The 26963-nt window shown below is 38.5% G+C and overlaps 1 protein-coding gene across 1 annotated transcript; it reads left to right on the top strand.

Moving 5' to 3' along the window:
- Positions 1-845: 845 nt before the first annotated feature.
- Positions 846-20960, top strand: ZNF214 (zinc finger protein 214). The gene is made up of 5 exons (XM_026486186.4): positions 846-1106; positions 1492-1550; positions 2152-2240; positions 13370-13531; positions 14657-20960. The coding sequence occupies exons 2-5, from the start codon at positions 1534-1536 to the stop codon at positions 16351-16353; spliced, it is 1965 nt and encodes a 654-aa protein (XP_026341971.2). The 5' UTR covers positions 846-1106; positions 1492-1533; the 3' UTR covers positions 16354-20960.
- The last annotated feature ends 6003 nt before the right edge of the window (positions 20961-26963 follow it).

Raw genomic sequence — 26963 nt, 5'->3', positions numbered from 1 at the left:
TCAGCCAAGATCACATCATGAGTGGGTAGTATTGTCAGAATAGAATCCAAGGAATCCCTTGCTTTTGAAGACTACTCTAAAAAGCGTTCCTTACCTAATAGTTGAATACTACTGATTCAGTCTAAGTTTGAGGGAAAGTGCTTTAAGGAAATGAAAACATTTCCTAACAGAACACTGACCAAGATAATAGAAGAGCAAGGGGCTGGATCTTTTTCTGGGGCTCTTTCCCAGAGCTCCGCCTCGGTCCCACCTTGCCTTTCTTCTCTCTGCGTGGAGTCTCCAGAGAAGTCCAGGACTTGGCAAGAAAAGAGGCAGGAGGAAAGCGCGACCCCACCAAGCACATCAGCAGGAGCCAAGCGGGTCCCGGGCAACGGCAACCTGGAATTTGAAAGGTCCTCTTCGCGGCTGCGCGACTCCAACCTCGAGTTTAGGGACAGTGCTAGGGCCAGAGCTAGTGGGGTGCCTATTCCGCCGAGGGCTCGGGATAGCGGGCGCAACCATCCCTCGCCCCCAAAGGCAAAGTGACAGCAAGGATTTCCCCAGATTCCTATTGGGGGGTTCCCTACTCGCGGGTTCTGAGGGTCCCAGAATTCTCCGAGGCCAGCCGCTCATTGCCCAGAATCCCCAGCCCCGCCCTTCCCAGGGGCCCTAAAAGCTCCTAGAACAGTCCTATTTCTTTAGCATTGGGGGTGACTAGACCCCGACCTGCGTTCAGAGCGCAGACAGCACAGGTCTGCCCCCGAACGCCGGTGGCTGAGAGCCGGACTGCGCCCCGAACCTTCTGGCCAATCAGGAGCCACGTTCTCCTGCGCTCTCCTTTCGAGCCCCGCCCCTCCCGTCTCCATGGAAACGCTCCGAGTGTCTACTCCGAGGCCCGGCGCTTCCATTTCGATCTAGCCGGGCTGCGGCCATTGTTTGTGTAGACGGATTATTTGGCCGGTGGCGTCCCCCTCAGAGACTCCATAAGTGACGCGGACTCTCGGGAGCACCGAGCCAGAAGCGGACAAGGGCGGGGAGAGCTGTGGCTGAAGAAAGAGTGGCAGAAAAGGGAGGGTGAGGGGCCGAGAAGCGGCTCCGGCTTAGAAATACCGAAGACACCCGTGTAGGTGGGTCCTTCACAGCCGCCCTCCTCAAGTTAAAACCGAGTATGGGGAGTGGGAGAGGAGGACAGAGGCAGCTTGGACCCTGGAGCCGGGGTGCTCGGGGTTGGAAAAGTGTTGGGGCGGAGCTCGGGTTGGGGGTCTGGACGTGGAACGGAGGCCGCGCGCGTCTTCGCTGCGGGAGCAGAGGCCGCGCAGATCCGTGGCCCCGACGCGGGCAAATCCCAGTCCTTGAGAACCTGAATCCAAAAACACTCGGGCAGCCCGTGGCAAGTTGGGGGAGCCCAAACCTGTGCCGCTCTTGAAACGTCCATGAATCGTGTTGTTGTTGTTGTTGTTTCTCTCTCTCTAGAGAAAGAGGGCTCCCCTAACTGTTTATCATTTTCCTCAGGGACCTGTGATCACCAAGGCAGGACCGCGGTAGCAAAGGCTCATGCCCCCATTTTACAGGTGAGGAAAGTGAGGCCCTAGGTCTAGAAGTTTGGTCATTTTCAAAGTTCTACAAGTGGTTAGTAATAGACTTGAGACTGATCAGTTCCTGGGAACGTTAGATCTGGGATCCTTCTTTAAGATTCTAGGTACTCTTGATAGTAAATCAGTATTTGTTGTAGTAAAGTACAAGAGAACAATGGAATTATTTTTCTACTTTACTGATTAAACAAGAAAAGTATTTTTAGAAAGAAACTAAGGGTCGCATTTCTATTGTTTTTTTTAAGCTTGTTAATAATTAACTAAGAAAGCCTTGAGACTCAGAGGTTAAATTACAAAGAGAGCATCTGCATCCCTGGAAGGACTGTGAGATCAAATTCTGTTTTCCTGCCCAAACTAGAATCGTACCTTTTAAGTTTTTAAAGGTTCAGAAATAAAATGCTGGGTGCAAATTCTCACAACTCTCCTATCTGGCCCTTGAAACGGAACAGAAATATTCTTGGGTTTTTTCTGGCCTCTTTCTAAGAGGTTTGGGGGTCACACCCAGTTAGTATATGGGGAATGTAGTGAGTTTGGGAATTGCAAGGCATGCCCAATCTTTCATTCCTTTCTTCTCCCTCAGCTCAGACTCCTCAAAACTCCACCCTTCCCCAAAAGAGGAGCATAAACGAGGAAGGAATGTTCACTATTTTCCTCATAGTCTGATCCCAGGTGAGTAGGGTGGTCTTTTCTCATTTATAAGATGCCCCTGAATTCTCCACGGGTGGTGGGAGTAAGAGGAAGCTGCAGTGGGGATGGATGGGCCAGATAGAAAAGAAAATGTTCCTCCCTTGCCTGAGAAGCTTCCAAACCCCGATGTAGCATTTCCCTGCCTCCCATCCCGTGTCTTTTTCCAACATTTGCTCATTTATTCAGCCAGTCATCCAGGTCTGTTGTATAATTTGTACTGTTCTTGATGCTCTGAGATAAGGAAATATATAAGAATGTCTTTTTCTAACATTGGGGAGATAAGCCACATGGGGTTAATAATAATTTCTCAAGTTATCACACATTAAACAGTGTCAGAATGAGTGGCGCTTAAAAGAAACAGAAGCTCAGGTTTCAAAAATCATGAATAGGAAGATATTATTCTAGACAGAAGATGATCATTTAGTCTTAGGCAGAAATTGAGGGGAAAATGAGAAAACTGGGCTAGTAACTGTAGAGCATTTAAGAATGCATGTATAAAGTGAGGCCACATTGTGGAAGGCTATTCATGTTTAATTGGTTACTTATTCCTGTGCGCCACTCAGGCCTCTGCACTTCAACCAGAGGCAGCCATTACTGACATTTGGATCTATTTACTTAGTCTTATATCTAATATTTGATATACATCCATACATAATCTGTACAGACACTAATACATATACATACATGCATATACACATACATACAAATATAGCCACATAGGTAATCTAACATTCGTATATGTAGAGAGATTATTATATATAAAAAAGTTTGAACATGATAAATGTATTCTAAGAGGGCAGAGAACATTTCCTAGCATGTAGTAAGCCCTCAATGAATATTTGTTGGCTATATGGATAGCTGTTATATGTATAATTTTTTCATTGTTAAATATATATTATATATAAATAACATTTTTTCCAAATATTTTTTGGTAGCCTGAGTTTTAATGACTATATAATATTCCATTCCAAGTATGTATCATTCCATTCCAGATATATGGGCTTTATTCTAGATATGTTCCCTTCCAGCCATATGTACTTCATTTAAATTATATATATACATATATATTTTAAAGATTTTATTTATTTATTTGACAGAGAGAGACAGCAAGAGAGGGAACACAAGAAAGGGGAGTGTGAGAGGGAGAAGCAGGCTTCCCGCTGAGCAGGGAGCCCGATGTGGGGCTCCATCCCAGGACCCTGGGATCATGACCTGAGCCGAAGGCAGACGCTTAATGGCTGAGCCACTCAGGTGCCCCTTAAATCTTCTTTTTTGGAAGGGGGGGTAATCAGAAGGGGGAATGAAGCATGAGAGACTATGGACTCTGAGAAACAAACTGAGGGCTTCAGAGGGGAGGGGGGTGGGGGAATGGGATAGGCTGGTGATGGGTAGTAAGGAGGGCACGTATTGCATGGTGCACTGGGTGTTATACGCAACTAATGAATCATCGAACTTTACATCAGAAACCGGGGATGTACTGTATGGTGACTAACATAATATAATAAAAAAACATTAAAAAAAATTCTTTTGGGGGAAAAACTTAAGTAATTCTCAATATTTTGCTGTCATAAAAATTTTCTATTAAATATTCTTATAATCTATTTAGTGTATCTCTTTATACCCTCAAGGTATGCTCTGAGAAATAGGATAACAGAGTTAAGGAATATAAACATGTTTTAGACTTTTGAAAAACTTAAGTTCTTTTTTTAGAAATACTACATGAATTAACTTTTATAACCATCTGAGGAAAGATACTATTTTTTCTGAACCTTTACCGGGTTTGAGTATTATCTTTAAGATTTTGCTTTGAGTTGGATCCCTTAAGTCTTTAGTAAGGTTGACTGTTTTTAGCATACATTTACTGGTCATTTGCATTCCTTCCTTGACATAGTAATGTATGCTTCTTGACATGCGTTACTTTTTTTCCTACTAAATTTTTTGTTTCTATTTGATAAAAGATATTCTTTGTATGTAAAAGACATAAACCATTTGTTAAAGGCTGTATTTCTCTAATTGTTTGCCTTTTGCTTTTAAGGAATTCTTTGTTTATATGCGTTTCACATTTGTATAAAGTGGAATCTTATTTCTTTTTATTTATATAGTATTATGCTTTGAGAGCTCTTCTTCACCCCCAAATATAATACATAATTACTTTTGTTTTTCTCAACTGTTTTTTATAGTTTCAAGTATTTTAAAAGTTTAACTCTGAAACCTATCAGGTATTTATTTTGGTATGAAAAATGACAGAACTTAAACATTTTTCCTCCCACTTAGTTATTTTATTTTTCTAGTAACATTTACTTTCTCCATTGACTGTGGTGCTGCCTTTTTATATACCAAATTACTAAATTTTTTACATACACACACAAATATACAAATGTACACACAGACCACTTTTGGGGGTGTCCTTTTTCATGGGCCCATCTCTCATTTCTTATACTGCTGTCCGAGTGTATTTAATTTTGTTCCTTTATATGCATGTAGTGTGCTTAATAGGCAATGCAGAGGAATTTAGCCTTTCTTTTTCCACATTTAGGGATAAAGAAAAGGAAAATGGCTCGTTTTGGAAAAAGAAGTAAAAGTTTCTTATAAGTTTTAGATATCGAATATATTAACTTTTCAGTTAATATATATATAATCTATATATATATAATCTAGCATTACTTAACCAGTTTCTCAACTCTAAAGTGGGGAAATAGAACTTACTAGGGTTAAGATGTAAACATGTAAAAACCAGCACAGTGCCTGACAAACAGAATCACTAACAATGGTTGCTATTATGTTAATTATTGTTTAAAATATCATGCATATCTGATACAACTCTCTCTAGTCACTAAGACGTAAGAATTGAGGCAGGGAATCCAGCCTTTTTTCTCTTTTTTTGGCCAACGGCTAGTCAGATGTTCCAGCATAATGAATTATATAAGCCATTTTATCCCCACAAATTTGATATTACCTTTACCATGTTTAGAATTTACTGCTATATTTAGGTCCATATCCAGGTTTCTATTCTTTTCCATTGATCTTCTCTATTCCTTTGTCAACCTCATGGTGTTATAATTAGAGTTACAGAGTTTTAATATACCATTGGGTTAGTCTCCTCTCATTTCTTTTTAACACTTTTCCTTTTTCTCACAAAAGTGCTTGAAAATCAGTTTCTCAGGCCCTCCCCCAAACCTGCTGTATCACTGAAAATGTAGATAAGTTTAGTGATAACAAAATTATGTTTATTTCTCCTACCTGAGATTGAGGAGTGTTTTCTAAATTCAAAAGCTACATTTATCTAGGTTCTAAGTATTTTTGTTAATATATATATATATTTAAAGATTTATTCATTTATTTGAGAGAGACAGAGAGAGTAAAAGGAGGGGGAGAGGTAGAGGCAGAGGGAGAAGGAGAAACAGACTCCCTGCTGAGCTGGGAGCCCAACATGGGGCTCGATCCCAGGACCTGGAGATTGTATTTTTTAATTGCTATTGTAAATGTCATTTTAAAAAATGTATTTAGTTTTATTTATTTGAGAGAGTGAGCAAGCATGGATGGGGGCAGAGGGAAAAGAGGACCCCCTGCTGAGCAGGGAGCCTGATGCAGGGCTCTATCCCAGGACCCCGAGATCATGACCTGAGCCGAAGGCAGATGCTTAACCCTGAATGAGCCACCCAGGCACCCCCATAAATGCATTTTAAAAATACCTTTTAAAAGGGGCACCTGGGTGGCTCAGTGGGTTAAAGTATCTTTTAATGATTATATGTCTGAACTTTCTAAATTATGTAATTATATTTTACATGGTTAATTAATTTGAACTTGTGATGCATTACATGCATGCAAAAGAATATACTAAAATATTAAGTATCATTTAAAATAACATCAACACTTACCCTCTAGACCAGCAAATATTTTTAAAAACCCCCTGCTGACCCCACAATTTCATTCCCTCCTTTTCCTAAAGAGGCAACTGCTATCTTAAATGTTGTGTTTATTATTCCTTAGTTTTATATAAATGGAATCACTCTATATAGTCTTTTGTGATTTGCTTCTTTAGTATAATGTTAATTTTTATAGTGCATCCGTGTTGATTTATGTAGCTACAGCGTTTTCACTGCTGTGTACTGTTTCACAGAATGACAACTGATTTATCCATCCTCCTGTTGTTGTGCCTTTTGTATTGCTTCTAGTTTTTTGCTATTACAGCAGTTATACTGAAAATGTTGTTGTACATATCTTCTGGTATACATGTGTAAGTTTCTCTAGTGTACAAACCTAGTATTAAAATTTCAGGGACATTGACTTTCCTTAAAATTACTAACAACTTTCAGTTGATTTCCTGGGTTTCCTATATACAACCATACCCTCTATAATTGTCTACTTGTATTGTCAAATGCTTTCATTAGTGGTTTAAAAATAATGAATTTGCAGTATCTTTGTTGAGTTTCCAGTCTTAATGGGAATGCTTTTAATGCTTTATTTTTGGATTTGAGATATATTTGCATGTCTTTATTTTTGTTTGGCTAACTTGCTTTGTTTGTAGTTTTAAATGAAGGGCCCATGTTGCATTTTAAGAAGTACTTTTGGCACTGAGTAAAATATATGGCTTTTCTTATTGGACATTATTACGACAGTTTATAGATTTCTTCATTTGGGCCTTTCTTTACCTTTTGGAATAAACCACCTCTCCATCATGCTCTAATGTGCTTGGTATTATAGCAGATTGTATTTGCATTTTCCAAAGAGGCCACACCTATAACATATCTCACTCTTCATGCTTACTGTGTGACTTACTCTTCCCGCCAAAAAGTAGGATCTGTGTCCCTGCTCCTCAAATCTGGTGGGGCTGTGATCACCTCAACCAGTGGAGTACAGCAGAAGTGATGCTGTGTGACTTGCAAAGCTAAGTCAGAAAGGATGCAGCGTTTGCTTGCCTCTATGTTGAGAGGTAGCCCAGGCCATATAACCAAGTGCAAAGAAACTGAGACCCTCCATCGACAGCCACAACCAGCCTGGCAGCCATGTGAGTGAGCCACCCTGGAAGTGAATCCTTCAGCCCAGTCAAGCCACTACTCAACAATCTCGTGAGGGGGCGTCTGGGTGGCTCAGTCGTTGGGCGTCTGCCTTCAGCTCAGGGCGTGATCCCAGAGTCCTGGGATTGAGTCCCACATCGAGGCTCCTCTGCTATGAGCCTGCTTCTTCCTCTCCCACTCCCCCTGCTTGTGTTCCCTCTCTCGCTGGCTGTCTCTCTCTCTGTCAAATAAATAAATAAAATCTTTAAAAAAAAAAAACAACAGTCTCGTGAGGGATCTGAGGTAGAACTGCCCAGCTAGGCCATTCCTGAATTTCTGACCTAGAGAAATTGTGAGAGAGAATAATTATTGTTGTGTGAAGCCACCACATTTTAGAGTAATTAGTTCTGTGGCAGTATTTTATAAATATAGGTGTTGCTGGATTTTATTGGCCTTATATTTTCCTTTATTTATTCTTTTTTTTTTTTTAAAGATTTTATTTATTTATTCGACAGAGATAGAGACAGCCAGCGAGAGAGGGAACACAAGCAGGGGGAGTGGGAGAGGAAGAAGCAGGCTCCTAGCGGAAGAGCCTGATGTGGGGCTCGATCCCATAACGCCGGGATCACGCCCTGAGCCGAAGGCAGACGCTTAACCGCTGTGCCACCCAGGCGCCCCTCCTTTATTTATTCTTGAAGTTTATATCAATATTCATTAATAATACAGTATAGATATTTAGTTTTCTGACTTTTACTGTCTCAGTGTTTTCCTGAATGTTTTAAAAATTTTGATAGTTTCTCTCTATATATAGTTTGTTGAAAATTTATGTGAGAAAACTTCCGGGTTGGTTATTTTTGAAGGTCAGAGTTCTTTGATGCCTTGAGCAATTTCTTTCATAAAACTGACCTGTTCAGGTTTTTTCTCTTTATGACATATTGGTTTTCTAGGAAAAAATATATTTCCTATTAAGATTTATTTTTAAAGAGCTGTGGGAAGTACCTACCTAACTTTCAGTTAGAGTTTTATCTGTTGCCATTTCCCCACGTCAATTCTAACTTTTTTAAAATTTATACTCACTCCTTTTTTCCCCTTTGGTTAGCTAGCTGGTAATTTATCTAATTTATTAATATTTTTCTTCCAAAGAACTGGCTCTTGGATTCATTTCCGAATGGTAAATGTTTTTCAACTCTACCATTTTCTTTTGCTTACTCTATAGCTTTCCCTTTTTAAAAAAAAAATATTTGGGAGACAGCACAAGCAGGGGGAAGCAGCAGGCAGAGGGAGAGGGAAAAGCAGGCTCCCCACTATGCAGGGAGCCTGATGCGGGGCTCTATCCCAGGACCTTGGGATCATGACCTGAGCCGAAGGCAGACGCTTAACCAACTGAACCACCCAGGCGCCCCCCACTTTAAGTGTTTAATCTGTCTAGTGACCACACTGTATATGATACTAAGTTGGAATCCACTTTTTTCTCATAGTCAGTTTTCACAACACCATGTAGTAAATAATCCATCCTTTCATTTTTAATGCCATCTTTATTATTAATGTGTCATATATAAACAAGCAGTCCGAATCTTCCATGCTGTTCGACTGGTCTATTTGTCAGTTTTTTTTTTTTTTTTTTTTTTTTAAGATTTTATTTATTTATTCGACAGAGATAGAGACAGCCAGCGAGAGAGGGAACACAAGCAGGGGGAGTGGGAGAGGAAGAAGCAGGCTCATAGCCGAGGAGCCTGATGTGGGGCTCGATCCCAGAACGTCGGGATCACGCCCTGAGCCGAAGGCAGACGCTTAACCGCTGTGCCACCCAGGCGCCCCTATTTGTCAGTTCTGATTTTACTGTTGTAGTTTGGCGGTATGTCACTATTTGGTAGGTCAAGTCTTCCTGCTTGGTTTTCTTAAATCTCTATATTATATCCTTCTTTTCCTTCCCTGTAAATTTTAGGGGGAAAAGTATATTGCGTTCCTCAAAAAAATCCAGTTGGAATTTGACTGGGGGTATATTGAATTTAATTCAACCCATCCAAGAACATGGTAGTATGCTTCTCCTTTTATTTAGGTCGTCTTCTTTCTGCTTATTCAAATTTAAATGTTATCTTCAAAGAGTTCTTTATATTCTTGGTTAAGATAGTGTTTGTTCTTTGTTTTGCTTTTTGTGAATGGTGTCTTCTATTTTATAGCAGTTGATTGCTGATACAGTTATGCTTTATTGTATCTGGTAATTTTGCTGAGCTCTGTTTAGTTTATGGTTTATCTGTGTACTCTCGGTTTTTCTAGGTAGATTGCTGTAATATATGCAAATAGTTAAATTTTTTGTTTTTACTTCTAATCCTTGTGCCTTGTTTCATTTTCTTACGGTATTTGTTAGGCCTTTGGTACTATGTTGAAAGCAATGGGGATGGTAGTCACTCGTTTACCATAATAAAAGGAACACATACAGAGTTTGTCCATTCAGCTTAATGTTTGATATAGGTTCCTAATATGTATGTAACCTTTACCAACTGAGAGGGTTTTTTATTCCTACTTTGCTAAAAGTTTTTAAAGACCATATAAAAGTGTTGAACATTATTAACTTTATCACATGATTTCTCTTCATCAGTTAATTATGGTTTTCTTCTGTAGCCTATTAATATAGTAAATTATATTGACAGATTTTTCTCATTAAACTGTCCTTCCTTCCTATAGTAAACCATGCTTGATCATGATGCATATTTTTAATATATTTCTCAATTAGCTAATACTTTATTTAGGATTTTTATAGATTTGTGAAATTTACAAAAGGGATTATAATCTAACATTTTGTATTGTCTTTATCTGGTCTTGGGAGTCAAGATTACACTAGCCACATAATGAGCTAGCAATTTTCACTTTCTATTTTCTAAAACAATTTGATTGTAATAGTAATTAATTGCTAATGGAATGTTTGCTAGAACAGTAATATTTATTGCATAGTAAATTACAGTTAGCAGTTTAAAATAACACACATTTATTATGTCACTGAATTTCTAAGGGTCAGGAAGCTGGGAGCGGCAGAACTCCCAGGGCCTCTCACGAGGCTGCACCAAGCTGTCAGCAGGACTGCAGACGTTGGAAGGCTTCACAGGGCTGGAGGATCCTCTGCTAAGATGGTTCACTCGTGTGGCTGTTGGCAGGATGCCTCATTTCTCACTGAGGACAGAAGGCCTCAGTTCCTTGCCACATGGCCTCTTCACAGGACTCCTTAAGTATTCTCACCACATGGAAGGCAGTTTCTCCCTGAGTGAGTGATCCAAGAAAAAGGGCAAGGAGGAAGCTGCAGTGCCCTTAAGAGCTAGTCTTAAAAGTTGCACCCCTTCTGTGTTTTTACATAATATTCATCAGAAGTGAGTCCTTAAGTCCAGCCCACGCTCAAAGGTGGGGACCTGGCTCTTGAAGGGAAGGGAATCAAATAATTTGTGGACATATTTTAATACCACCACAAATAAGATAGACCTGTATGTACTGATATGTGAAGCTGTATGTTATATATTATGTGAAAAATGCAAACCAGAATTGTCTTTGTTAAGAAAAAAATGTCAGTGGGATATGTGTATTTGTGGGTATGCATGAAAAAAAGAAAGGACACAGTAGAAACTATCCTGCTTACTTCTCAAGTTATTTCTGGAGGGTAGGCTTTCAGTTTTTACTTATATTACTTCAGAATTATTTAAAAATTTTATGAATTTTCAGTAAGAGCAACTAGACCCAATCTCTAGTATATATTTTTAAGATTTATTTATGTTAGGGAGGGAAGGAGAGAAAGGGGGTAGGGAGAGAGAGAGAACGCGTGAGCAAGGGGAGGGGTAGAGGGAGAGAGAGAATCCTCAAGCAGACTCCCCACTGAACATGTAGCCTGAGGCAGGGCTCAATCCCAGGACCCAGGGGTCATGACCTGAGCTGAAATCAAGAGTTGGCCACTTAACTGACTGAGCTACCCAGGTGCCCCTCTAGTATAATTTTTTAAAGAAATTCTTAAATATTTTAAAAAATAACAAAGCCAATAACAACAGGCTGAGTTTTCTTTTTCTGTACTTTTTACAAAATAAGGAACCAATGAGTTCATTTATTTTCTGTTTGATTCCAGTTTTCAGTCTTCTAGTCTGGGCTTCTAAGCATCCAATTTTTCTTATTTATATTTTCATTTGTATGATAAGTTTTAACATTTATTTTATAAACATTTAAAAATAACGTTTAATTTTCTCATTCTTGAGTTCTTATTTGTGGTTAGTACTAAATTGTTTAGGCATGGATTTTCATGTCGTTTATTTGGAAAGCAGTGCCTGGGTGGTATATTTTGAACCCCTGAATATTTCAGTATATCTTCCCGTTGTCCTTTTTAACACAATAAGGACGTACATGGAAATCTTGATTAACAGCCCTTTCCCAAGTTGTTTTTGACTTCTCTGACTTCGACTTAGTAGGGAGGCCACTATTTTGTAACTGTATGACCTTGTACAAAGTTACTTAATCTTGCTAAATGTTGGTTTCCTTATTCCTTTAGTGTTGACAATTATACCTTACTATAAATGAGATAATAATGAGATAATAAATGAGATAACAGCCTTTTTCACATAACTTCTTGATTATTTAACTGCTATGATTATGATTTGATAGTCATGAATTCTAGTTTTCCTCCATGAAAAGTATATTTCCTTTATTCATAGTGTTTACTAAACATTTTTAATTGAACTTGGAATTGAGAATGTCATCAAAGAAATGAATTTGTCACATAACCAATTTATGAGCTGTTCTCTCCACTAAAAGAAGTATTTTTAGGCACTTTGAATACATATATTTATCTCTTCTTTCTAAAACTTCATGATGATAATAAGAAACTAAAAACTGTATGAACCTGCAATGATGAAGTAATGAGCCATCAGCAAATGAGGAATTTCAACAGAAACTTGGAAGAGGTGCCTGGGTGCCTCAGTCAGTTGGGCGTCTGGCTCTTGATTTCAGCTCAGGTCACGATCTTCGGGTGGTGGGATTAAGCCTCGCCTCAGGCTCCACTCTCAGCCCAGAGTCTTCTTGGGACTTTTCTCTCTCTCTTCCTCTGCAACCCCACCAACCCCCATGTGTGCACTCACTCTCTCAGTAAAATAAATAAATAAACAAACAAATAAATAAATACCTAAAAAAACCCCAAACCCCAAAACTTGGAAAGGAACAGGAGAAACAGTGGTAAGAGCTGCATAGGGCTACAGACATTACGTCCTGGAATGCTCCACAGGGGAGTAAGCACAAGAAGGATTTGATAGCCCTGTGAACTTCAGGGAAGCAGAGGATGCAGCCATACCATTGAAGCCAGAAGGCCAGTCAAAAGAGGATCCTAAAATATTTCCAGAGAGCAAAGAAAAAGTTGCCTGCAAAGGAATTAGAGTAAAAAAAAAAAGGGTCTAAGACACAACAATGAAACCATATCAATAGTGAAGCAATTCTGAGAAAAATTCTTTTCACTCTAGAATTTGATACCCAGCCACTTGTGAGTGATGATAAGGACTTCAAGCATATAGTGTAACCACGCTTGGAGATTCTCCTTTAAACCAAATGTGTGTCCTGAAGAAAACCTTGCCTGTTTCTCACCTTTGCTTTTATTCAGTGGCCATGGAATTAACATTCATAAGCTTGACTGAACTCATTTGGGTGTATACCTCCCAATTAATGGAGTAAATCACAAAAAGGAAAGAAGTGTATGATCTAGAAAATGGGAGCACTAAAGAACAGCCAGCCCAGACTGGAGCAAGATGATGAACATTTCCAGAATAAAAAGGGTTGGGGATCAACTGACTTAATCTTCTTCAACCATTACTTACTAATTTTTAAAACTGGGATGATAATAGTATCTACGAGAGGGTGGCTGTGAGGACTACGTGAAATATATGTGAAGTCCTTAGCCCAGTGGTCAGCAGACATATAAATGTTTCTTATGACGTGATGGGCTTCAGTGACCGCGTACATTATTGAGCCGTCCCCATTATTATGTCTCCTTTTACCTTTCTTGTTTTTCTTCATTATTGAAGTTCTTTCTTTTTTGATATCGTTTGTCACTTATATTACCTGCTGAATGGCTGTTTCTTTCTCCATCTTCTCCCTTAGATCTCTTCTTCCTGGAAAACCTGATCTTTGACCAGATGGCAGTAACATTTGAAGATGTGACTGTTATTTTTACCTGGGAGGAGTGGAAATTCCTGGATTCTTCTCAAAAAAAGCTCTACCGAGAGGTCATGTGGGAGAACTACACAAATGTCATGTCAGTAGGTAAAGTTATCCCAGCTCTTGGGTAATAGAATTAGTTTCTTCTGGGACCAATTTTGTTGAGTATTTTGGTTCTTCATCTAGGTATTGTATTGAGATAGAAGAAATCTGACTCTCAGAAATGGGTCATATATCAGATGACAGAAGATAGAGCAAGACATCTCCCAAGACACGTAGGCTATGTAATTAATAGGTGTTTGTGATTTTTATTCTTATTTATTTTCTGGATTACATCTAAAATACAGATCTCCACACATAACCAGTTTTGTGTGGTCCTAAATTTGTTCTCTCTTCGACTATTTATAGCTTTTGCTGTATAACAAACTACCCCAAACTTAGTGACTTAAAACAAACATTATTTTTCACGATTCTAATTGGTTAGATGGGTATTCTATCATAGAGTGATCTGATTGGGGCTGGATGGTCTAAGATGAGGCTGGACAGTCTGACTTACATGTCTGGCAGTTGGTAGATATCAGTGGGGATAATGGGAATGTGTTGACTATTTGTCCCTCTTCAAGGAGGCTAGCCCAGGCTTGTTTACCTGGTGGTGGTCATAGGATTTTCAAAACTAGCAAAGAGAGAGGGCAAGCCCCAGTACGTAAGCACTTGCAAGTCTCTGCTTGTATCACTTTTGCTATTGTCCCATTAAACAAAGCAAATTGTACAGCCAAGCTAAAGTCAGTGTGGAAGGGGAACACCCAAAGGTACAGAGTTAATGCAGCCATTTTTTCACACAATCTGTCACACTCTGCTATAACAGAAAAATAGAAACAATATTTTATTTCTTATAATAATGCCCCAAATAGAGTAACCTCATTAAATCTCAGTTTTTAAGATGAATTCCATGAAGCAGTCAGCCTTACTTGTTTATTTCTAACAGTACTTGGTAAGTAGTACATGGTCAGATATATCTATGGAATGACTGAATAAGTGAATGAATGAATACATATATGAATGAACAAACACATGAATTTCAGACCAGATATGGAGCAGCCTAAGTCATAATCCTTTCCCACTCCCACTCACACATATATTCCTATAATTCTGGAAGTCAGTGTTTGAGACATTGAGATTTTTTTAAAACCACCTTTATCTCACCAATGGATTATCTGCTTATTCTTCCAGGAAACTGGAAAGAGAGCTACAAACCCCAAGAAGAAAGACTCAGGTATTTAGAACATGAAAATCGTCTCTCCTGGCAAGGCTGGAGGAATGCCAGCGCTCAGATATATGAGAATAGAAACTATGTGGAAACTGTCCAAGGAATAGAATCCAAAGACCTAAAGCAACAAGATCTTTCCCACCATCAAGAATGGTTAATACTCTCCACCCAAGTACCAGGGTATGGGAACTACGAACTGACTTTTGAAGGCAAAAGTCCCAGGAACTTAAAATATACAAAGTTTATACCTTGGCAGTCCTTAGAAATAAAACGTACCCCTCGAGACCATGCTAGAGAAATCTATGGGAATGATTCACATGGTTTTGAAGGAAGCAGATGCCATCTTGGCATATCTAGGAAAAATCTCTCTGTGGAAAAAGAACAGAAGCTCATAGTTCAGCATTCTTATGTCCCAACAGTAGAAGCCCTTCCGGAGTACACTGGGGAGCTATGTCAACATGACCTACTGAAAAAAACTATGGAAGAGAAATACTGTGGATGTAATAAATGTAAAGAAATTTATTATTGGAACTCACAGTGTGTTCTCCACAAGAGAAATCAACGTGGAGAAAAGTTCTATCAATGCTCTATCAGCACAGCATGCTTCTCTCAGAAATCAGACCTACACAGACATCCAAGAATTCACATAGGTAAGAAGCTGTATGGATGTGATGAAGTTGATGGTAACTTCAGTCAAAGCTTAGGTGTTCACTTTCATCAAAGAGTCTGCACAGGGGACGTTTCTTATATATGCCACGTGTGTGGTAAGAGCTTCGGTCAGATCTCTAGTCTTCACAATCATCAAAGAGTCCATACAGGAGAGAAACTCTGTACATTTGAGTGTAATAAGGACCTCAGTAGAAATTCATTACTTCACATTCACCAGAGACTTCACATAGGAGAGAAGCCTTTTAAGTGCGATCAGTGTGGTAAGAGTTTTAGTCGGAGTTCAGTACTTCATGTTCATCAGAGAGTCCACACCGGAGAGAAACCGTACAAGTGTGATGAATGTGGCAAGGGCTTCAGTCAGAGCTCAAATCTTCGAATTCACCAGTTAGTGCACACGGGAGAGAAGTCCTATAAATGTGATGACTGTGGTAAGGGCTTTACCCAGCGCTCAAACCTCCAAATTCATCAGAGAGTACATACAGGAGAGAAGCCTTATAAATGCGACGACTGTGGGAAGGACTTCAGTCACAGCTCTGATCTTCGTATTCATCAGAGGGTCCATACTGGGGAGAAACCCTATACTTGTCATGAATGTGGGAAGGGCTTCAGCAAGAGTTCGAAGCTTCATACTCATCAAAGAGTACATACTGGAGAGAAACCCTATAAATGTGAACAGTGTGGTAAGGGATTCAGTCAGCGTTCACATCTTCTCATTCATCAGAGAGTCCACACAGGAGAAAAACCCTATAAATGTGATGACTGTGGAAAGGGCTTTAGTCACAGCTCTAATCTTCACATTCATCAGAGGGTCCACACAGGAGAGAAGCCTTATCAATGCACCAAGTGTGGCAAGGGTTTCAGTCATAGCTCAGCTCTTCGAATTCATCAGAGAGTCCACACAGGAGATAAACCTCATAAATGCCATGAATATTATAAGGGATTTGACCAGAATTCACATCTCCACAATAATCACACACAAGAAACCTTATAATTTATTTAGTTAACCGCTTTAATCAAAGCTTAACATTTAGCCCAATAAATGCTGCTGGGAAGAAAATTCTATAAATAACCCAAATAATCCCAAGCACCATTTATAGTTTCCCCCAACTCCCGCTAAGAATCATTTGCTTTAAGAAGAAATCCTTAGGAGGATGCCTGTATATTTAAAATGAAAATGTATTTACTTTTTCTATCATACATATCCATTATAAAATATATGAAAGATTCAAGGAGAAAACTCTTCATCCTGTTTTATTCTAGCCTTTTTTTGTGCATTTTCATATGCATGAAATCGTGTACTGTATATTCAACTCTATTTTCACTGACTTCAAAACATTTACTTACATTTTGTCTGAATGGAAATTGGCTAGCTAGCTATGAAACAGCATCCTGGCTCCTCTATATTAAAGTCCCTAGGAAGCCACAGGAAAAACACACACAAAACTTGAAACTCAAACTGGTAGATAACCTGTTGTTCAAATGTGGAAGAATTAACTATAGGGCAGGACAATTCGATTGCTTATGACATAAGATAGGAAAGCACTGCATGACCCTTTATCTGAGACAGGATGTCTTGGAGATGTTCTGTCAACCAGAAAAGTCAGGAACCATCTTTTGCAGGGGTGCTGCACTTTGAGGTTGCCACGTTGCACTCTCACATCCCCCTCCCCAGGATTCCAAGTTGATTCATAGCTTCAGACACCACATAACAAGAAGTACAATATTTAATGTCTTTAAGGGTGTGAAAGATGTCCGCAAAAGCTAATAGAAGTGAATCTTCAGGAGACTGAAGATACTCCATCTGTTCAGAGTTAGGGATTTAAGCAGTAGACGGATTCATTCTCAGAACAGAGAGGTAACAGAAGTAGCTGCTGGAAGCAGAACTAAGCTCAGAGCTATGTGCAAAACTGAACTAGTAACCTAATTACGGAAGAAGACAGAAGGTGGCCATTGTAAAATGGAGTGGAGTCAGCAGGAATACACAAGTCCTAACTACCGATAATATAAATATGTATAGACGTCACTGCCCAAGAGAAACTAAATTAAGGGGACTTGTTCAGTGAAATAATAGGGAATTGCAGTACCAAAGAAAGAATACCACCGTGAAGAGTTAAAACCTGATACCCATGAAAATTAGTCACTTCAGTCTCCTGAAGAAATTTTTTAAAAACTGGTGTCTGTCTTGAGTAGCATGACAGAAAACCTGAAAGCAGTAAAACTAGAGTAGAAATCCGTAAGTAGAGAAGAGCCTCTAAAATAAAAAGAAAAATAATGAAGGACTACAGGGAAATTTAAAATGGATCACAGTACAAGGCAATAGGAGCAGAACTGGCACTGCGGAATATCGAATACTGTAATGAATACACTTGAGATGATCTTCAGTGTATACAAAAAGGACAATGAGATGGAAACAAGGAGAAAAGACAGATAGGAAATGCAAAGAATGGAGATCCAATGTAGGAACTGAAGGTGTTTCTAAGGAAGATAAAAGAATGTGGAATAGAATCAATGATCAAAGAACTTAAGACATTTTATCTGAGCTAAATGCATATATGCTCACTAGATTTTAGGGAAAACCAATATAAAAACCATGCTTAGAACCAGCTTAGGGAAAAGAACAGTTGAAAGCATGCAGAAAGAAAAATTCTGGTTATCTACAAAGCTCGTGAAAAGAGAACGGATAAAGAACTCCAAAAACAAAATGTCAAAAAGACAGTGAAATGACACCTTCAGAATTGAGAGATTAAAAACCCTATTATCACCTATGGTAGTATTTTTAATCAGCTCACTCGTCATTATTGTCTAAATTGTGCAGGTAACGGATTAGATAAGAAAACAGGGGACATGATACATGTTCCTTTTTTTTTAATGTTCAGTTAGCCACCATACAGCACATCATTAGTTTCTGACGTAGTGTTCAATGATTCATTAGCTCTGTATGACACCCAGTGCTCATCACATGTTCCTTTCTTAAAGAGAGCTCAAGAATGTGGAAATTATGGCCTAAAACTGGTAGTGAGCACTAACATCAGTTAAACGGAATAACTGTTATTTTGTTTACAAAATGTCCAAAATTTTAAATAGCTCTGCAAAAAAAATATTTGATATACAAATGCTGAGTATAAAAGCAGACTGTATATAAATGCCTGAGAGGGAGACTATGACTGTCAGATAAAATACAACAGTTTAGAGTTTAGATTTCAGATCTACAATGAATAATTTTTTAGTGTAAGTATATCCCAAATATTGCATGGGACTTACACTAAGAAATTATTTGCTTATATGAATTCAAATTTAATTAGGCGTCCTGTGTTTTCATTTGGAAATCCAGCAAAAGAAATGCGCTACGTTCATGTGCTGCAGCAAAAGAAAATGTGCTACATTTCTGATCTTAAATAGCAGGGACTCTACATCTTTAACAACTGAAGAAATAAAGGTGTAATAAATACATTTTTTTTCAAACTTAGAAATTGCAACTCATAGAACTAAAGCACATATACCTTTCAAAACAGGAGAAAGTAAAAACAAAGACTATTTAGTTCCTATTAGCAAAAGACAAAAGAAATTAAAGCAAAATGATACTGATCAGTAACTATCCATTATTAATTGATCGAATGCTCAATATTAATTTACTGATTAATTTTATTCATATAAAAGAATAGGCAAAGGTTTATTCAGCAAACATAAGGGAGTGCAATATGTTCTTAAAAACATATCTACAATATGTTTTTAAAAGTCAATAAAAATGAACTAGTTAAACCCATAAGGTGAATAAAAATACAAAAACCAGTAGTTTCCTAAATCCTTGCTATAATCAGAAAATAGAATGGGTAGAAAAAACACTTAAATTTCTTTTCTAAAAAAAAGAACAAGTAAAAATGTAGAATGAAAATAATGAAAAAAATCTGAGGAAAATAAAAGAGAGCTTGCATAGAGCAGTCTTACAATTTTTTTAGAGGAAATGTTCCTAAGTTAATCTATAGATTTATTTCAAATTTCATCAAAACCCCAATGAGATTTGAAATTTAAAAAATCTATTAAGAAAAACAGACATTGGAGAAGAGCAAAGATAATTTATAAGAACGAGATTGCCCTAAAGTAAAAAGTAAATGATATATTGAAATTAATGGCGAACTTGCTTGTACATTTCAAAAAAAAATGTTCAGAATGCTCAGTCAGTAAATCGCTTAGAAACAGACCAGTATATGGATAACGTAATATAACATATTTAGTATATATGCATATATACTTTACATATTAAGAAGATCTATGAATAGGAAAAGGATTATTCAGTAAATGGTGCTAAGAAAATGATTAACTCTTTGGTGAAAAAATTGGGCTTTCATGACATACATCGTATATATATTGTTCTAATATGTATTAATTAAAGCACAAGTTTTCAGGCTGACTTCCATGAACGTCCATGTGATTTCATGAAGGCTGGTGCATCAGAAATGAACTACAAATTTAACCCCATTTTTATCTGATTCATAAGGATTAGTATAAGATTTCTTTCTAAAGAGGGTTGTGCTACTTTAACATAAATGTTTAAAATTCACCAAAGTGGATTTTTATATGGTTGAAAACACACATACACATAGGCACTTTTTTTGAGAATTAGATAAAAAGGAAGAACTCAGAAAAAATACCTAGGAATTTGTCCACATAAAATTTTCTAAAGTAGGTAAAAAACATGAAAATCACAATAGGAAAATATTTGTCATAATTATGACAGTTAAGAACTTTCATAAATTAATAAGGAAGACGGACATCTAAAAATTGGCAAAGGACATCAGCAGATTAAGGCTATAAACACTTCTACTAACAATTATAATAGCTATTTTCAGTGAGAGTACAGAGTGATCGATACTTATACACTACATACAATAAGGGTAAATTGATAGACTCTGGAAAGCTATTTGGCTAATCATAAGCCTTAAAATTGTTGATATTCTTCCTGACAGTGATTTCATGTCTAGGCATATATCTTTTGGAAATAGATTACACATTATTAGGGCAATTCTATTTCCAAAGAACAGAGACCCACTTAAGTTATCTAATTCAAAAATAGAGCTATATAACATTCATGTTTTAAAATCTCATTGAAAAAATCCAAGAACAGAAGCTCTCACATGGGAACTTGCTCTAGAAAGCTATTAGACAAAGCCACTCTCTCAAAAACTTTTTTCTCTTTCGGTAGCCTCTCCTCTCTACACACTGACCTCCTGTTTACTTCCGCAGGTCTAGAATTGCCACCACATCCATGAATATATGTTTTTAAATTCTGTCTATCACTAACTTGTAACTTCCTTCTGGGTTTCTATTCAGACTTCTGAGTGGGGGGAAGATGATTGGCTCAATTTTCATTACTACCTCTACACAAGCCTTTGAGGCCAGGCTAAACCTTACGCTAATGGGAAGCCTTTGGATTGGCTAGCTTTGTATCAGATGTTCACTCTGGTCCCTTCAGACATGCCCAGGGCTGGGATAATAAGGCATATGACATGGCCCTTAAGGGCTCATGTTCCAAAAGATTTCCCCAGAAAGTGGCAGGTTTAGGCATTCTGAACTCCATTAGAACACACAAAGATAAATAAATGTTTAAGATATTTACCGCAGTATTTTTTTATGCTGCAACCCTCCCCCCCCAAATAGGGGAAAGGTCCTATATGTGTAATGTTATGCAGTCATTAAAACTTATATTTTCCAAGAATATTGTAATGATAATATACTTACGGTTTATGTGAAAAGTACAAGATACAGAACTGTATATGGGTAAGATTCTATTTATATATATATATATATATATTTATATAGATACTCCCATGGGGAAAAGTATATATATGCATATATGCATACACACACACACACACACACACACACACACACACACAATGTTCTTAGTGGATCTATTTGATAGGATGGATTGTGGCTATCTTTATGTTCTTCATACTTTTCTATTTTTTATATTTTTATTGGTGTTTTATTTTCATAAAAAATAAAATCACGTTTTTACATACAACTTATTTAAAATGTTAATGGTTACATGATATTCCCTTGTGTTACTGTACCATGGTGCTTAATTATCTCTACATTATCAGGGATTCAGACTTTTCATTTTCATATCATGAATTTAACTGCTATAAATGTCATCATGTATGGAGTTCCCAATTACTTTTGTCAACTTTTATAATTTTCTATATTCAATTACTGGATTGAAATATAGGTCTCAGAAGTGTAATTCGTGCAAAGAAATGAAATCATGAAAATAAATGATGTAGACGGCCGGCTATAAGTAGCTTGACACTGAGGGCATAGAAAGTGTGAAAGCGGAAGGAGAGGTTAGAGGATGGCCAGATCATGGCCATCCTAATTTTTAGGACAGGAAGTCCTTAAAAATGTTAGTCATGAAGAAACATTACAAATCTTAAAGGAGGGTGCAATACTATCGTTTTGGAAAGATGACTTTAACAACAGTGTGGAGATTGGATATGTTGTTGAGTAAGTGGAAGAGAATGAGCAAGAATGGAGGCCACAAGACCATTTAGTACACCACTAGGTGGTGTCGATGAGTTTTGACAGTAGGAGATAGTTTCCTTCTTTAATTGTTTTACTTTTCCCTTGTGCACTCACCAGTGTAAATTTGGAAAACATACTCACTAAAAAAGAAATAAGGTTAAATGAAGTTTACTTCTGAAACTAATAACACTATATGTTAAATAACCGAATCTAAATAAAAAAATAAGGTTAAAGATAGCATGAAAAGCCACTGGAGGGTTTTAAAGGACATGATTCAACTTAACAGGGTCGCTCTGAAGGCTGGGAGGAATTGACCAAAGGTAGGGGCTAGAGGCAAAGCAAGGATTCCACTTAGGAGGTATTGCAGTAACGCCTCCACGAGATAAGCTGTTAACCTCGTATTAACAGGGGAGGTGAGAGAATCAAATTTTGGATAGATTTTGAGTATGATGAATATATCAGAAGGTAATCTGAAAATTGGGCTTTGGATAGCATTTTAATATGTAAAAAGAAGACCAAAATAGTTCACAGACAGGAGGAACTGTTTGTAAAAACTAGTAGTTGAGCACACAGGGTTTTAGCAAGAGTGAAATTATTGTCTAGATTGATTTCATTTTGGAGTTGGAGCTACCCCTACAGATGCAGGGTTTTTTCATCTGCATAATATGAAGTTAAAATTGTGCCATAGGACTAGTCCAGCCCAACCTTGGGTAGGAGTTAGGGTGTGATTCCAATCTCAGTCCGAGTAAACTGAAATAACCTGAAGAGAAGGCAGGGGATGGGAGCTGGTTATTTCAAGCAGACTGAGCAAAATATGTAGTCTTAGGAATAAATACAGCCTGGTGGGTAAGAGCTAGGTTGCCTGAGCTCACATCAGTTACTATGAAAAGAAGGTATATTTCCACCAAATGTCAAATTTATAATCATTGGGTTAGTGTGAACTAGGAGTAATGCAGGCTGTCATCAGGCCAACTATCAGAGTCAGGCAGATCCGCCAGAAATGCCTACCAAATTAATTAAATCTTAATACCCACTGAGTATTGTCCTAGGCTTATGCGATCCACTCCAAAAAGTAAAGGAACACTAGCGTATGTTTTTGTTCATCTTCGCAGGTTCTAGAACTTATAATACAGACCGCTATCAGTCATGTGTACAGGTGTCTTTCACTAAAGTTAATTGTCAAATGAATTCGAACTCTAACATTTTTTGAAAAAGTTTCGTGGTGAACAGTGAAAAGCACAGTGGCAGAAAGATCTGAAGGACTCTCTAAAGTTTAACCTAGGGTCTGACTTTTATCGATGGCATGGTATTGGGACAATCATTTGAGTTCTCTGAGTTTAAGTACCCTTAGCTGTAAATCACAAAGGCTGAATTAACAAGTCTTAAAGTCCCCTAATGAACTCTAGAATAGTGCATGCCACATAATAAAATACTAATTTTCACAGCACACCCATTCTGCGAAATCTTAAGTTTAATGTCATTTTAAGTTCACAGTCACTTCAAGAAAGGTCTTAGCGCACGCTATAGTCAAGAGGAATCGTGGGCTAGAAAAGGTTCGCTATTAGCCCGAATACACCACGCGGAGAGGCCCAGGCGGCCGGAAACCACTAAGTCTTCAGACACCAAACAGCAACGGCTTTCATGGCACTGGGGAATAGAGGTCCCGGTACACTTCCAGTGACACGTGCGAGAGAAGAGAAGCCTAAAAGTCAGAACGCTTACCCGGTCTTCCTGGGAAATCTTGTCAATTCCAGGACCACAGAGCTGACACGAAGGCTCGGGTGGAAAACCCACCCGGCCAGCTGAACCCCATCGCGCTTGCGCAGAAGGACGGACGCAGCCGCAGACTACTACCCAGGCTCCGTGTCGTTCCACTTCCGGCTTCTCTGCCCTGCCCAGGCCCCACGGGGGCGGTGCCTTCCGGGCGGGAAAAATCCTTAAGGCTACCCTGGCTTGAGAGTCCCTTAGGGATGGAGTTGGGTACTACTGCCGTGGCGGGCTGACCATTCGAACCTTCCAGCCTGCCCTCTCACACTAGAGCACTTCAGGGCAAGCAGAGGCTTAGGCTTGATTTCTTGTTTTTGCTGATAGGCCGAAGCTACGAATTGTAGACGCACTTACTGGAGACCTCATAGGTCTCAGTCGGAACTTCCTGCGGCTCTTGGACTGCCTACAGTGAGCTCAAACCACTTGGGGCTGAGCCAGGTGGATTTTATTCTGGAAATGACGGGAAGGCTTTGGAATCCCATCCGATTCCATAAGTATGTGGGAGTTCAGATCACTTTATAGTGTCTCTCCTAGAGAAATGATCTCATAAGACTGCAAGAGGGACTGTCCTTACACTCTTCTCCCGCCCCTCGCCCTCTTACGCATTTTCATTCAGAAGTCAAACCCACTGAGATGTTACCATCTTCCCTCAATGAAGATGTCAAGGAAAATTCTGTAATACGATTTTCCTCACTTGCTAGACTGGTACATAGTTAATGTCTATGACAACTGTGGATCTTTTTTTAAAATAACCGATTCCATCCATTACAGTATCAAAATGAAGTAATGGGGGCAAGAATAAACAACCTGGATATCAAGGAGTGCTTGGGAAAAGATTGATAGAGCAGAACCAGTATTGGTAAATTACTAAATTCAAAGCTCACATTTATGAAGATGATAGCAAATAGAGCCCAGTCAGGGCCACTGATCATAATTCAATCCTAATTCAGTGTGAAGAGAATACTTTTTTTATTCAAAGAAATACACAAATTTGAAAAAAGTCCTGATGTTATAGTAGTGGGGTCATTAGTATATATTTAAAAATGTCTTTGGAGAGGGGCGCCTGGGCGGCTCAGTTTGTTAAGCATGAGATTCTTGATTTTGGCTCAGGTCATGATCTCAGGGTTGTGAGATCAGGTCCCTCCTAGGTTTCCACGCTCTGCATGCAATCAGCTTGGGATCCTCTCTTTCCCTCTGCCTCTGTGCCTCACCCCTGCTCACACTCTCTCTCAAAATAAGTAATACTTAAAAAAATGTCTTTGGTTACATCATTTTACAATGAGATGTAAAAAATAAGCGGTCAGGTCTATTTCCTACTCACATTCAGTACTATTTGTTGCCAGCCAGTATACTACATTTTACAGACTACTTGTCCCCCCAAGCCATACTAAGTAGTTAGGATACAGTCCAATAAATAATTGTAATAGAATTCCTGTAAGTGCTGTAAACACGTAAGTACGTGGAATTTAGTACATATATTTTCTCAGTCTTCGGTTGTCAGAAGTGGCTTTCTAGAGAAGGAAATCTCTTTAGTATAACTCGAAGGAGTGAAAATTAGATGAGGAGAAGGTGGTCTCCATGAGTAGGAAATATATGGAAAACCCTAGAGCTAAGCACCTGCGGCGGATGGGAAGTTGGAAGCTGCTGCATGGCTGACACGTGGAATACAAAGGGTGCAGTGTAAGAGAACATTAGAACACGAAAGCCAAGAGAAGTCGTTTCAGAGTTTAGATTCCACCTAAAAGTTCACAGGGAGTCTTTGAAAGGTTTAAGCATTTGTGCGCAATCATTAAAATTTGTATTTCACAAAAATCCTCTGCCTGCATTTTACAGAATTTCAAGGGAGAGACACTAGTTGATGTAAGAGAGAGGACAGTAACCAGAAATATAAATATAGTACCAGTAGGGATATATGCAGATAGATGCAAGGAAGAGTCAGAAAAGATTTGGTGAGCATATTAACTAAGGTACAGGGCAACCTGTGGTACAAAAGAAACAAAACAACAAAACCAGGAGCTTCTACATGACTGAAGTTTATTTCCCTCTAACTGTCTGGAGGTAGATGGGTGGCCCAGGATTCCATTCCTAATACTGGCTTCCACTTGCAGTCCACTGTAACAGTTTTCACGGTTCTCCAGCCAGCAGGGAGACAGAAAGGTGTCAGCAGAATAGAATGATGCCTAGAGGCTTGAAGGGCAAGACTTGGAAGTGACATACATCACTTCTGTTCACACCCCATTGACCAGTACTTACTAACAGAGAGAAATTTAATGCTGGGTGGCTATGTGCCCAGCTAAACTTCTGTAACAATGAAAGTCAATAAATATAATGGATAACAACTAGCAGAATGCCTTAGTGATTCATGGGATATGGCATATGGGCACAAAGAGAGGGGACAGGTTTTTGACAGACAAGTGGGTCATTCCCTGCACTGAGGCTGAATGGCAAAGATCTTCCCATTTATTTGTGCCTTCTTCAATTTCTTTCACATGAGTGTCTGATAGTTTTCAATGTACAGATCTTTCATCTCCTTGGTTAAATTTATGCAGTTGTAATACCATTTACAACTGCATAAAAAGAATTAAATACCTATGGATAAAGTTAAGGCACAAATAAATGGGAAGATCTTCCATGCTCACGGCTTAGAAGAATTAATACCGTTAAAATGTCCATATTACCCAAAGAGTCTACAGATTCAATGCAACCCCTATCAAAATCCCAATGGCATTTTTCACAGAAATAGAAAAAAAAATCCTAAAATTTGTATGAAACCACAAAAGACCCTGAACAGTCAAAGCAATCTTGAGAAAGAAGAACAAACCTGGAGGTATCACACTTCCTGACTTCAAACTATATTAGAAAGCATAACCAAAACAGTATGGTACTGGCATAAACACAGACACATAGATTAATGGAAGAGAACAGTGCCCAGAAATAAACCCTCATATATACGTGGTCAATTAATTTGCTACAAAGGGGTCAAAAATACCCAACGGGGAAAGGATAGTCTCTTCAATAAATAGTGTTGGGAAAACTGGACAGTCACATGCAATAAAGGATGAAAATGGACCACTCTTGTATCATACACAAAAATTAAATAAAAAATGGATTAAAGACCTGAAACCATAGAACAAATGAAGACAGAATAATTTTGCACGTTAACTCATCCTAAGTGTTCACACTCCAGTATACCTTTTCTGTTTTTGAATAAGATATGAGCTTTAACAAAAAGCCACCATCATCATTCACTGGGAATCTCTCCAATATGATATTTGGGGGCAGATTAAAGATAAGTTTCTTGGCTCAGGATCCCAA

Source organism: Ursus arctos, unplaced genomic scaffold (genome assembly GCF_023065955.2).
Source record: "Ursus arctos isolate Adak ecotype North America unplaced genomic scaffold, UrsArc2.0 scaffold_22, whole genome shotgun sequence".
Taxonomy (NCBI): domain Eukaryota; kingdom Metazoa; phylum Chordata; class Mammalia; order Carnivora; family Ursidae; genus Ursus; species Ursus arctos.
The sequence above is the reverse complement of the archived record's forward strand: the minus strand, read 5'-3'. Positions and strand labels throughout refer to the sequence as shown.